This window comes from Girardinichthys multiradiatus, chromosome 19, assembly GCF_021462225.1.
Source record: "Girardinichthys multiradiatus isolate DD_20200921_A chromosome 19, DD_fGirMul_XY1, whole genome shotgun sequence".
Taxonomy (NCBI): domain Eukaryota; kingdom Metazoa; phylum Chordata; class Actinopteri; order Cyprinodontiformes; family Goodeidae; genus Girardinichthys; species Girardinichthys multiradiatus.
Window position 1 is genome coordinate 32149715 of NC_061811.1, and position 13936 is coordinate 32163650.

The window sequence follows — 13936 nt, forward strand, 5'->3', positions numbered from 1 at the left end:
GAGCTCACCAAAGTTCTCCCCACCCCAGATGTCCATGTGAGTGTCATACTGGCCCAGGTGGTTGAACCAACTCTTGTCCATGACAAAGATCCCACCCGCAATGACAGGAGTCCTGTGGAATAGGAAGGAGGAGAAGTTTTTACCTTCATTAAGGAGTTTTAGAAAAGTACATTTAATCACAAATACAAAACCTTGCAAAAATATTAGTACCCCCTGAATTTGTCAATATTTTAAAATGTTACAACACAACTTCAAAGTATTTTAGATTTTTAATGAGACAGAGCAACACAAAGTATTGCATAACTGGGAGGTGGAAAGAAAAACATTTATATTTTTCATTTTTTAACCAATGCAAATCTGAAAGTTGTGGTGTGTATTTGTCTTCAGCCTTCCCGAGTCAATAATTTGTAGAATCTAATTTTGCTGTAATTACAGCTGCAGGTTTTTTTTGGTCTCCATGTCTTCTACGTTTGTATCAGCTTTGCACATCTAAAGATGGAAAATTTTGCTCATTTTGTCCTGTTGGACTTTGAACCTCTGGCTCACTCTTAACTCTTTTGCAGCCTATAACAGGTTTTCTACTAAAATTGCCCTATCTTTAGCTTTATCCATCTTCCCATAGATTTTGACCAGCTTACTTGCTCCTGCTAAAGGAAAGCCTCCACACAGCATGACGCTACCATTGTGTGATGTACTGTATAGTGTTAGTTTTTTTCCACGTGTTTACTGTGTCCTCTACGCGGCATGTGGCTAACTTAAAATGGAACTTGTTGTGGCTTTCTGTCAACAATAAGTTTCTTCATGCCAGTCTTCCATAATGACCAGGTTTGTGCAGCTCATGAAAAATTGTTGAGCCCTAGATCTCTGCAGCTCCTCCATAGGCTGCTTTTCTGATTTTTGTTCTTCTTGGATGGCCAGTCAGTTTAAGTTGACTGCAATCTCTTGGTAGGTTTGCCGTGGTGCCAAATGTTTAAAGCTTGGAATATTGTTTTATAACCTAACCCAGATTTAAACTTCTTCACAATGTTATCCCTGATGTGTTTGCTGTGTTCTCAGGTCTTCATAATGCTATTGTTTTAACTATGAAAATAAAACCTCCACAAAGAACAGCTTGAGATTAAACTAAACAAATACATGCCACACTTTTTATAAAACATTTTCACCTTAGATTTTTTCTGCACTACTTTGTGTTGGTCTGTCACATTAATAAGAATAAAATATGTTGTTTTTGTTGTAATATTACCAATTGTGAAAAAGTTTATGGAGTATTAATATTCTGGTAAGGCACTGTAGCCAAAATGATTTGCACATACACAGATTACACTCCAGTTTTTGAGGTCTTATCTTGAGATTGGGACATAAAAACTATTTATCTGTCCTCTTCATCATTGGCCTGTAGTCAGCTATGTGAATGAAAGCCGCCTAAGTCCTGTTGCATCAAAAAAGCCCCAATCATCAGGCCTTCACTGGGTTTGAGAAATTGAACGAGGTCGTGTTGTTGGAATGCTTTTAACCAAATATGGGTCAGTTAAAGTCAAACATATTTCACCCTACTTAGTCAGTCTTTTTTTAATTAAATGAACATGTTAAATAACTCTTGAACTTTCTCAGGTGAATGTTGGGATTTTGGGGGCTTTCTTTGTATTTTGCTTAGCATTAAACAGTGTGACCTCATTCTTACTGGGCCAAACATTACTGTGAAGATTGGCCTGCTAGAGTAGTTTTCCACTTGAGCATACATTTTCTCACTGTGAAATGAGTGATTTCTCCTCGAAGATAATGGCTGATGTTTCTCCTTTCTGCTATTCTGCTATTGTGTGAACTCCCAACTGAATGGTTCAAAGAAGCAATCTGCTAAATTCGCTGCACTCTATAAGTTCATTGGATGGGCATTGCCGCAACACTTATAAACCTCCTGGAGACAATAAGAGTGAGCATAGCTTTTAAAAAACTGGTTGTGCATTTTGCCCTTGTTCGTGAGATTATGATAAATAACATTTAAATAAATAATGTTTATTTGAGGTTGATTACATTTATTGCAGCATTTGATTAGTCTCAGGAGTCAGATCTGGCAAAAATGTCACACCCAGGTTAAAAGCGTTCTGACTGAAACTCGGAAAACCAGTGTGATTAACCAATTTTTGTGCCGCAAACTACTGTTAGCAATACAAAGGGTATAACAATGTATTTCTCTCTATCTTATGCTTCTGGTGCTAAAGAAAACTTTTTAAAAATAGAGGTTGTGCTAATAGGCTCAACCGGTGACATGCAAACCAATTTTTAACCTCTATGTCATGCACCCTTTCTGAATTTTTCCTTGATATTCTGTTTCTCCGCATTAAAATAAAAATAATATAAAATTCAGGAAATCAACAGGGGATTAAGTACTTATTTTCCAAACTGTAAATTTAGTTATTTTCTGATATTGAGAAAACGCAAAAGTTAAAAATATAAACACATATTTAATCAAAAATGTATACACAGTATATTTCAGGGTTTCAATCAGTTAAACATGAAAAATGTAGGAGTAGATATCACAATTGGTAGCGTAGATGTACCTTATGGGCTGTGTGGGGTCACTTCTGGCCATTTTCTGCTCGATTGGAATCTGCTCCCATTTAAAGTGGAGACTCCAATCGAACCCTGACATGAAGAAGACAGCACGAGTGGAGCAAGCAGCAAAAAAAAAAACATGTTGCTTTTTAATTTTGTTGTCTACACTTTCGTCTTATTGGGTTCAGGTGGACAAATAAAAACTGAAGCAAATTTTAACTTAAATCATGTTTTATATCCATATCGGTCATAGCCGTATATTAGTATGCAAAATCTGTTAATAATACACAATACAGACACTGCAAACTACAGATTTCTCCAATGTATCTTTTTCCTGATTGGATTCATTACATAACTGAAATGTTATTCTATAGCATTCTGCTATGAATCCTAGGGACATGCACTATATTGCTGGACGTATTCCACATCAACTTTAATGACATCCCATTCTTACTACAAAAGCTTAAACATGACTTGGCATACAGTCTAATTTATACCATAAGTGCTCCTATCAGGGTTGAGTTTAGAATAAAATTCCTCAACATCAAACTCAATAATACATGTTCATTTCTATCTTGCTTTGTGCAACGGTTCTGGACCTAAAGGGGCCATTTCCAGACTGTTCCAGCAGAGTCAGAAGCATAAAATTGTCCACAATGTCTTTGTATGCAACAATAATTAAGAGTTCCTTTCGCTGGAACTAAGGAGCTAAGCCCAACCAATGACAAACAACCAAAAAACAAAATTCTCCCTCCACCAAACTTCACACTTAACAAATTGAAATCAAAAAGGTGTTGTTCTCCTGGCAGCTGTCAAACCCCTAATCATCCACTGGATTACCAAACAGGGTATAGTGATCTATCACTCCAGAAAACACACCTCCACTGCTCGGAAGCAGCTGCTCAGCTAAGGAAAACCATTCCATGAAGCTCTCTACACACTGTTGTTGAGCTAATCTGAAGACCACATGAACTTTGGTGGTCTGCCGCTAATGACTCGGCAGATAGTTGGTGACTTCAGCACACTGTGCATCTTCACATATACTGTCCCCCCCTTTGTGATTTGTACCATGGATAATATGTTGTTGTTCCTATTTACTTCTGCATGTTAATAATACCGCTAACAGTTGACCAGGGAATGTTTATTAGAAAGGAAAATTTAAAAAAGGACTTATTTCATAGGTGGTATATTCTCAAGGTACCATGGTTGAATTCCCCGAGCTCTGAGAGCAACCCAATCTTAAACAAATGTTTGTAGAAGCAGTCTGCGAGCATTGCTGCTGATTTTAAACTACTGTGGTCATGGAAGAGATTGGAACACATGATGTCAGTTATTTGTAAAAGTGATCCAATATGTTTGACAATATAGTATAAATACAATAAGAAGGGTTCTGTTACTGTTCCAAGTGTATTGTGTTGGGTTCTGACCTCCTCTTAGGTCAGCAGATGCAGCCAAGTAAGCAAAATTATCCAGGCTGATCACATCGATAATGGGGCTGACCACTCGAGTATGATCCTGGCAATAACAACAAAAAGAGATGACAGAGATAGAGCTTGAGATGATTCAGCAAACAGTAAAATATTACATTTGACAACAAATATAAATACTACATTGGTCAAGGCTTTTCTTTAAGTCAATATTCTGTATCAGGAGGGCTGCAGGAATGGATTAGTTCAAGGTTTTCACTGGTCAGTCAGTCATTTTCTACCGCTTATTCCATAGTGGGTCGCGGGGGAGCTGGTGCCTATCTCCAGCAGTCTATGGGCGAGAGGCAAGGTACACCCTGGACAGGTCGCCAGTCCGTCGCAGGGCAACACACCAACAACCATGCACACACACTCATTCACACACCTAAGGGCAATTTAGAGTGACCAATTAACCTAACAGGCATGTCTTTGGACTGCGGGAGGAAGCCAGAGTATCTGGTGAGAACCCACGCATGCACGGGGAGAACATGCAAACTCCATGCAGAAAGACCCCCGGCCGGGAATCGAACCCAGGACCTTCTTGCTGCAAGGCAACAGTGCTACCAACTGCACCACCGTGCAGCCCCGGTCTTCACTGGTTTCACAGCAATTTGTTAACCAATCCAATGGGAAAAAGATAGCTTAGCTCTTTGTGGAGTAACATCTGTGAAGTGTTAAACAACCTTCTGCAGCAAAGGTAATATGATCCCAAAGGTAAACACACCAGATGAGAAAACTGTTGGCTTCCTTTAGTTTGTGTGTCTGTGTGAAAGTGATGTGCAAACACTGTTATATGTTCATAAGGCAGGTGTTTGAGTGTGTGTGTGTGACTCAACAGTTTAATATTGGGTCCAAACGAACAGCTGTTTTAAATTTGAGCTGCCCACCTTTTTCTGTTAATATCAACCCAGTGCTTAAAATGGACTACTCATTAGTAAAAGGTTCTGACACTTTTCCTTTTTGTCTTCATGGTAGCAACACTTCTCTAAAACCACCTGTAGGCAGCATGAGTGTCATTAAAACTATGGCCACTTGATATGGCCTACTTTACTTACTGGACACTGGTACAATAATCATCACCATAGACTTAATACAGAAACCATACAGTAAATGTTCTTACGGTGGAAAATCTTGAAATATTAAAAGGTTCCAGTATTTTCTTGTCAAGCTGAAGACTGTCTTTCGAGGTAAAATAACTGTAAGCAGTTATTTTTGAAGTTGAGAGCTTTAAGCTTGAACCCCTGTTCGTTCTAGGTTTGAAACCTTTACTTTGAAGTTAGAAAGGAAGTGGTTCTTGAGTTGCCCTGTTGTGTTGACAGAGGCCGTGTCCCAATACTTGCACTTAAACCCGTGTCCCTCAGTTGCATGTACACGTTGCTGGGTTTGAGTGCGTAGTGTGTCCTAATTCTCCAAAGTGGCCTTTTGCGCCGCCCCCTTTGCGCCCCCGATCCACACTTTGGCTAATCGTGTATCTAAGCAGATTTCGCCGAAGCATAATGCCCACAATTCATTGCTGCATGTGACATTTTGAGCAAAAAGGCGGAATATAGCAATGTTCACCAATCTAACTCCTGTGCTGAAAGAATTTGTTTTCAAATGGAGGTATTACAATTATTTGTTTTACTATACTGTACATGATGTGAGTCTGGTGTATAAGCTGCTGTTTAGCGTGCTTTATTTAATAACCACAATAACCACACTACACCCTATGCCCCTCTATGAAGTGTGTACTTTGTAGATGTGCACGTAGAGGTTCGAGTACGCAGGTTACAGGCATGCAAAATTGTAGAATTGGGACAGTACGGGTTGCGTCATTGACTTGCACCTCTGCGCCGTAACTGCGACATAAAAAATTTGTCTTACTACTAAAAATGATTTTAAAACTGCAAAAAGCAATAATTTTGAGCACATTTGAACACAGCATTGCACGCACATAAGTGTAATGACGTCAGTAGCTGCTCGTACCGTCAACAAAGCATGTCTGATAGAAAGCGCTCGAAAGAATTGCCCCACTTTTCAAAATGCGATGCAGATTACTTTCGCTGCAATATTTGTGACACGAATTGCAGCAGTAGAAAAACGTCTAATCTGAGGAAGCACTTAGTTCAAAACCAGATTTTTCTCAAGGCTGAAGAGAGCTCAATTTTCATCAGTCTCAGATCTACGGCTACAACTCCTGCATTCGGCACCGTCAGTATGCCTGCATCTGTTAGTGACTCGTCTTCTGCAGCCAGAAACATGGGAGAAGAAATGCTTGAAACAACTCAGATGTTATAATACAAACAGCTGGATGTTGTTTTGTACCGAAAATTTGTTGAGTAGCGATAGCGTTTCCCAGGTACCGGGCATCGGTACGATATCGGTTCAAATGTGAAAGGTACCCATCCCTAACTGTTATTAATCTTTACATAACAGAGGGTCTGAGGCATTATTCAAAAAGCATTAATGGAAACTTATCTACCTGCAAATCAACTATTAGGCTTTGAGATGATCTTTTCTGCCTTAAGCCAAAATTACACTAAGAAGCTCCACCTTTAAGAAACCAGTGTAAACTTTAGAGGCCACAATTTCATAACTTACGTAGGTAATAATTATTCTTGGCATTTAATTAAATTAAAGCTGTTTGAGTCGTGGTGAATTTAATAATTAATTGTGGTCACCATGTGGAAACAAACGACGTTGGATGGCTCCCGCATTAAGCCTAAAGCTCTAATCTCACAGAAACAAATGACTTCAGGACCAGATGGAGCCAAGATGAGGATGTAGTGAATTATGACTGAGCTCTCATGAATGCCAAACTAAAAGGCCATAATGAAAGCTGAATGAGTCACAGCAGCCCAAGGCCAAGAGTGCTTTACCAAACGCAAACAATGTAAACACACCCATCATGTTTCTTGTGAATTAAGACAGTAGAAGCATTGATGTGTATGTTTGCAGAAAGTACTTATTTTAGACTGATATAGGTATAGGTACTTATCTGGCTTTCAAACATACAGCATTTCAACTAATTTGGAAAAAGGCTGTCCTTGTTTGTTCCTTACAGATGAAATTCCATCATTTTTTCACCACAAAACAACTGTGAGCTAGATTTAAAAAATATTCACCCCTACCATGTAGGGAAAATGGTGTATTGACCCATACAGGTATAGCACAGACAGGAAACAACCGAAAGGAATGTGAAATTAGCTAGATTAATAATGACACTGGGCATATGAGAAGAAACAGTCTCCTACTCATAAGTGAGCGATGACTGACCCCCTCCATGGTTACATCTCTCTCCATCAAAATGCAAGACCTTCATGTCTTAGACTTAGAAGAGGAAATAATTTAGCTGTGCAGAAGCTTTGTGCACCTGAGAAAAAGGGATGGCTCACAGCCATAACGTCCTTGAAGGGTCACATCAAAATTCCAGTAAAATTAAAAAGACGAAGTAGAAAAAAACAACTCATAATGAAAAGTGGTGGGTTTTGCATTTCATTGTGTATTCTGTGCATTCTTCTTTAGATGTGATGGCAGTGTCCCTGGTGGACTGCATAACTTAATTTGCAGGATGCATTGAATTGGAAGAATCTTTTGGCTGCATTAACAAAAGGCTGTTTTTGATCACAAAACAAACCAGCATGCTGCCTGGAGCAAGAGTAAACACTGATCGCATTGCAACATCACAGAAACACAAAGCAGATACCAAATACTATGAAACACACACTGCAGGTCTTTGTTTCGACATTTCAAACATTTATACATTTCTATTTCTTATATGTTAGCTTCCATAAAAAGAACATACATATTCTTATAAAGCAATATTAAGGAGTTTATGATCCATCTGTTTGGTGCACTGGGTAGAGATGTAGCAGAAGGCACATATGGTGTGACTTGAATCTAAGCAAAACAAATTGATATCTATGTAAAATGCAGTGCCAGCCTTTTACATTATGACCATTAAAATCTATTCTGGAAAGCAGCTAAAGAATGACACACTAGGGCACAGAGACCCTGAATTCATCCTACTTGTAAAGAAAGCCTAACTGGAGCGTGTGAATCTGTGTTCTCATACCTCCTTGACCCTCTGGATCATCGGCTGCAGCCAGTCAGTGTTGACTTCACAGTGGCTGTCCAAGAAGGTCAAAATGGTGGCAGAGGCCGTGTTGGCTCCTCTCACTCGCGATCGGATCAACCCTGTGAAAAACACATGACACAGACACCTCAAGGTTCAAAACTCAAAAGCTTGCTAAGAATACTAATAATTGCATTGCCTGCTGTCTTACTGCATGTATATAGGGATAATACATTTGATTCCTAATATGACGTATATAGCAATCATATTTATCCATCCATTGTCTATACCCGCTTATCCTTGCAGGGTTGTGGAGAATGGGGGTTTGCATATCTCCAGTGGTCACTGGGGCAAGAAGCGGAACAGCCCCAGGACAGGTCACCATTACACGGCAACACAGAGAGAAACATGACAAACAAACAACCATGCACTCATACACACTCACACTGTACCTAAGGGTGATCTAAAAACAACAATTAACCTAACAGCCATGTTTTTGGACTGTGGGAGGAAGCTGGAGTACCCAGAGAAAACCCAAGTGTGAGAAAATGCTGTAAACAAAGAATGCTTTCAGAAATATAAATGATGACTTTTTATTTTTATCAATATACAAAATGCTAAGTGAGCGAACCCAAACATACAGCCAACGTCATTCAGAACTATCTTCAGCCTAGAGAAGAACAAGAATTACTGGAAGTGATGGTATGGCCCCCACAGAACCCTGATCTCAACATCATGGAGTGTGTCTGGGATGACATGAAGAGACAGAAGGATGTGAGAAAGTCTACATCCACAGAAGATCTGTGGTTAGTTCTCCAAGATGTTTGAAACAACCTACCAGCCGAGTTCCTTCAAAAACTGTGTGCAAGTCTACCTAGAAGAATTGATGCTGTTTTGAAGGCAAAGACTGGTCACACCAAATTTTGATTTGATTTAGATTTAACTTTTGTTCATTACTGCATTTTGTTGATTGATGAAAATAAATGATCAACACTTCCATTTTTGAAGCATTCTTTGTTTACAGCCTTTTTTCACACATGCCTAAAACTTTTGCACAGTACTGCACATAAAGAAAAGAATCAAGATATGCAATATATAGTTATATTTGGTCATTGCTTGAGCTGCAATCCCATTTGGTTCCAAAGAGCTTTTCGATAAAAGTAGGTAATATATTTTTATTGGCTTTATATATAAGTTGTACAGTATAAAAATCTACCATATCAAAGCATTTTAACCCCATTGGTTACTGGTCATTTCCCGCTGTTGCCATTTCGTATGTTTGTAATATTAGTCTTTCCGATTTTTGCTGACGTGTGCCACAGGATGTCAGTTCCTTGGAGTTGTTTTGCTCAATTAGTGAAGCAATAAAATGACCCAGACCTGACATCAGTAGATAACAGGGAGGCTAACCGTATTACAGAAAAGTTGTTTCATTTGACTCTTTAAAACCTTTTCAACCTTTGTCTGTAATGGAACAAGTAGGATGTGGAAATGTTAGCAGCCTTTTAAAAATTTCACAGCTAACGTTGGGATTAACATTCACTAGGGAATACACAAAGGGACTCATGTTTATAGTCAGCAATGCTGACTCATTATGCTAATTGCATATGTAAGTAGTGATGATCCTCTGGGACATGAGGCTACCTCACAGGTGTTAGCTCATGAAGCAAATGTATTGAACCGCTGTGCTAAGGTGTGGTTTGATCATGTGACCACTGTCCAAAAGCACTTAACTGCTTTATACAAACCATCTCATTGCTTCAGAGGTTCATTTTATCAGATCATTTAACGCCAACGAACCAGTGAGGTGAATGTCCCTCTTTGGTGGTGTTCATTTGTTCTTTACCCACAGACCCATGAACCTCTTTACCAATGAACTCCAAAACATACTTTGCCAAAATCCATAATACATGTATTTGCCCCAGCCCAATGTAAAAATTACACCAGTTTGTATTTGTAGAACACGTCTTGAATGTAGCAGGACCTTTAAATGTTTTGTGACAAAAAACAAAACTGAGGTGTATATAAGGTACACTAAACATGCAAATTGGTGAAGGATGACATTACCTCTGTTCCTAATGTAAATCCTAATATAAATAATTTATCAGGACTCAAGGCATAAAGGCTACAAAAAAAGATTTGCAGCCGAAATAATTACAGTTCTTAAAGAAAAATCTGAACTAAAATCAGTAACAGCAGGTCAGAGCTTTACAAGAATTACTTAGCCACACACCTCAGTTTATCTCTAACTACTTTGCTCACAATTAAAGTTGAGGGAGGGATTATGTCTCTCGGCTGGATTGGGAACGGCTTGGGCTCCTCCCGGAGGAGCTGGAGGAGGTGTCTGGGGAGAGGGACGTCTGGCCGTATCTGCTGAGTCTGCTGCCAAACAAATGAATTTAGTTGTTTTTAGGGTATTTGTCACTAAATCTGCTTCTTTATTTATTAATTAGATAAGTATCTTCACAGGATTTGAATGGGAGAGCTTTGGGATGTTCGGAAGAAATGACCAGTCATGAAAAGAAAAGAAATACATTATTTCTTCTTTGTACCCCGCCTCTCGCCCATAGAGTGCTGGAGATAGGCACCAGCTCCCCCGTGACCCACTATGGAATAAGCGGTAGAAAATGACTGACTGACTGACTATTTCTTTCACTTTCTGGTGTGGCCAAACCCATTTTCCAGCTGCAGGTACACAGGTGCCAACTTGTCATTTCAGTTCATGGATCTTAGGTTCAGCTGATGAGAATGAATGCCGAGTTGGAGAGTATCCAGATGGCTGCATGCCGAAGAAGCTAAAGCCAGAAAATCAATTTTCCTCCTTTTCATGATGGAACATGATCGCAAAGCCTTCATATTGTTTTGAAAGGGTGAGTCCTATCAAACTCAATGTACCTGAAGCATTAAACCAGTCCAAAACCCTGCACAGCATAGAGATGCGACCCACTGGGGTTGATAATTCCCTCTGACCAAAGGGGAAGAGCTGCACTTTTATGGTGCATTCAATCACAGCTTGTCTGTGGTCAGCTGAGGCAGAAGGTAAGCAGGTAGACTGAGGGAGAATGACTAATTAACACAGCGAGAGCTGAACCAAGACACACTTAGGATACACATAACCAAGAGGAAAAGACAAATACAAACCTAAGGGAATAACCTAGAATACACGGGGAACCGAACACAAGAAATAAAGAGGAAACTAAACCTAAATAAATGAACTATGTATGACCAAACCATTTAGAACATAATAAACAACGGAGAGATGGTGAAAATGGATACAAAAGAATACTAAAACCCAAACACCTAAGGTATATAATAGTTTACTGATATATTGCAAGGTGCTTCTAAAACAAAACAAAACTAGGTTTTAGAAGGCACACACATTGTGTCCCTTTTATCTTTCCATATATCTACTACTCATGCTGCCCTACTGCTTGGGACCATCAGAAACAATGACAAAAAATCTTTTTGCCTGTTTTTTATTAAACAATTTTTATTATTACCACTGAACTCTAAGGCAATTGTCTCCATGTCTTTTTTTTTTATTCCAATGTTGGTTCCTATTAACATAACTGACTTTCTGGAGGAAATAAAAAGTTTTTTGTTATATACACTACCGGTCAAAAGTTTTATACACTTTCTCACTTAATGGGTCTCTTTATTTTCATGACAATTTACATTGTAGGTTCTCATCAAAGGCAACAAAACTATGAATGAACACACAAAGAATTATATAGTATAGAAAAAGTGTGAAATAACTCTAAACATTTTTATATTTTAGATTCTTTAAAATAGCCACCCTTTGCTTTGATTACTGCTTTGCTCTCTTGGCATTCTCTCCATGAGCTTCATGAGGTGGTCACCTGAAATGGTTTTCCAAACAGTCTTGAAAGAACTTCCCAGAGTTTCATTGAGAGACGGCCAGAGGTTAATATTTCAGTCATTACAGCAAAGGACGGCTACTTGAAGGAATCTAAAATAAAAAAAAATATTGAAACATATTTTGCTATTTTTTGTTTGCTACGTAATTCCATGTGTTCATTCAGTTTTTATGCCTTCAGGGAGAATCTACATACAATGAGTCATAGTCATAGTCATAAACATAAAGAAAACCATTAAATGAAAAAGTGTTTTTAAAACTTTTTACCAGTAGTGTACATAACATAGCTGACAGAGGCTCTGAAAATCAAACAGCATTTAGACATTAAAGCGATTAACTGGATTAGTCTGAGCTAGTTAGCATGGTGTCTCCCCTTTTGCCCATGCGGATGTTATAGATAACTTGTGAACAAGATGCCATTTGAGTTGAGAGCAAAGTCTATTTCAAAAGGTGTCATGTTAAATCAGACAATAGATGTATCTTTCCAAATAAAAACTACATCTTCAACAGTGGTAATTTTCGGTCAACATAGAACTCTTCATAGGAAAGTAATGGGATAGTTAAACATTTTTAACTGAGGTTCTGTAAAACAGTTATAAATAGTTAATATCTCACTTGCATAAGATAACTCTCTCTGCCTCTTCTTTTAGTATAAATCCAGATTAGTCCCTGATGATTAAGCTAACGTCTAGATGATGATCTTCCTGTACACTGTGAACTGAACATGTAAAGCTTTTCTTATCAGAGTACCTGCCTGACATAAAGGTGAAGCAAATTTAGTGTATCCTACTTTACAGAATTGTTTTCATTGCCTTAATTTTCTATCAGGAGATTGGACCATGTAAACCCTTTACATGGTCCAATCTCAGTATGTTTCACACAGGAAGATTGCTAGTGGAGCACTTTTTTTAACCTGTGTAAATAGTCATCGCCTTCTGTGTAATTATTTTGTGGTAGAAAAATAACACTGCTCATCTCCTTGAACACAAGATCCCCATAATGAAAGATGGTGGTGGCAGCATCATGCTTTGGGGATAATATTTTGCATCAGAGACAGAGAAGTTGTGGGAAAGGTGGATAAAGCTAGACAGGGCAATATTGAAAGAAAACTTTGTTAAAGGCTGAAAATGTCATGATTGGTAGGTATTTGAGTTGTTTTGGATCTTGCTCATGATTGTTTACGTTTTCCAGGTAGTGCTTTAGTTCACTTTAGTTTCATATTCATTCTGTTTATGGTGTATTTTAGTGGTGTTAGTTTTAGATTTATCTTTTGGTTTTATTGTCTTTGTGTTCAGTTCAGGTTTTGTTTCCACTTTCAGCCACTGCCTCCATAATCAGCTTCATTTGGTCAACCTGTTTCATGCTAATCAGTCTCCTTGTTTTCACCTGTGCAATCCACTTTAGACTCTGATGTTCTGTTTACCCCTCAGTAAAGAATACTGTTTGTTCATGCCAAACCAAGCCTGTCTATGTTCATGCTTGCATCTCTTAGATCCTGCCATCTGTGAGCTTTTCCTTTTTGGTTATTTGTGAAAACCTTTTTTTTTTTATTCCTAGTGTTGTGACCTGCCTGTCTGCATTCTGGGGTCTAATCCAAGAACCACTTCTTGACAGAAAAAAGACTTGGGGTGGAGGTTTATCTTCTATCAGGACGACGACCTAAAACACACAGCAAGAGCTACAATGGAATGGATTATATCCATCCATCCATCCATCCATCCATCCATATTCAATGCCCGCTTCTTCTGTACAGGGTCGGGGGAAGCTAGTGCCCATCTACAGCGCTCTGCAGGTGAGAGATGGGTACACCCTGGCAGCCAGTCCATCGCAGGGCAACTCAAGAAAACACACAGGACAAAAAACCATGCACACACTCATTCATACTTAAGGGCAATTTAGAAAGAGTAATGTGACAAACTCTGAAAATGTTCAAGGGGTGTTCATGCAAGGTTCTGAGTGATCCTAAATCAGATATGTCAGATATAC

General features: G+C 38.8%; 1 protein-coding gene across 1 annotated transcript in view; it reads right to left on the reverse strand.

Moving 5' to 3' along the window:
• galnt16 (UDP-N-acetyl-alpha-D-galactosamine:polypeptide N-acetylgalactosaminyltransferase 16) overlaps window positions 1-13936 on the reverse strand; it is a 63993-nt gene that overhangs the window by 18039 nt on the left and 32018 nt on the right. Inside the window, exons 6-9 of the mRNA XM_047345129.1 lie at window positions 8074-8195; window positions 3981-4068; window positions 2559-2643; window positions 9-112 (exon numbers count right to left, since the gene is read on the reverse strand). Coding sequence (XP_047201085.1) covers window positions 9-112; window positions 2559-2643; window positions 3981-4068; window positions 8074-8195 — 399 coding nt within the window. The remainder of the gene's footprint in view (window positions 1-8; window positions 113-2558; window positions 2644-3980; window positions 4069-8073; window positions 8196-13936) is intronic.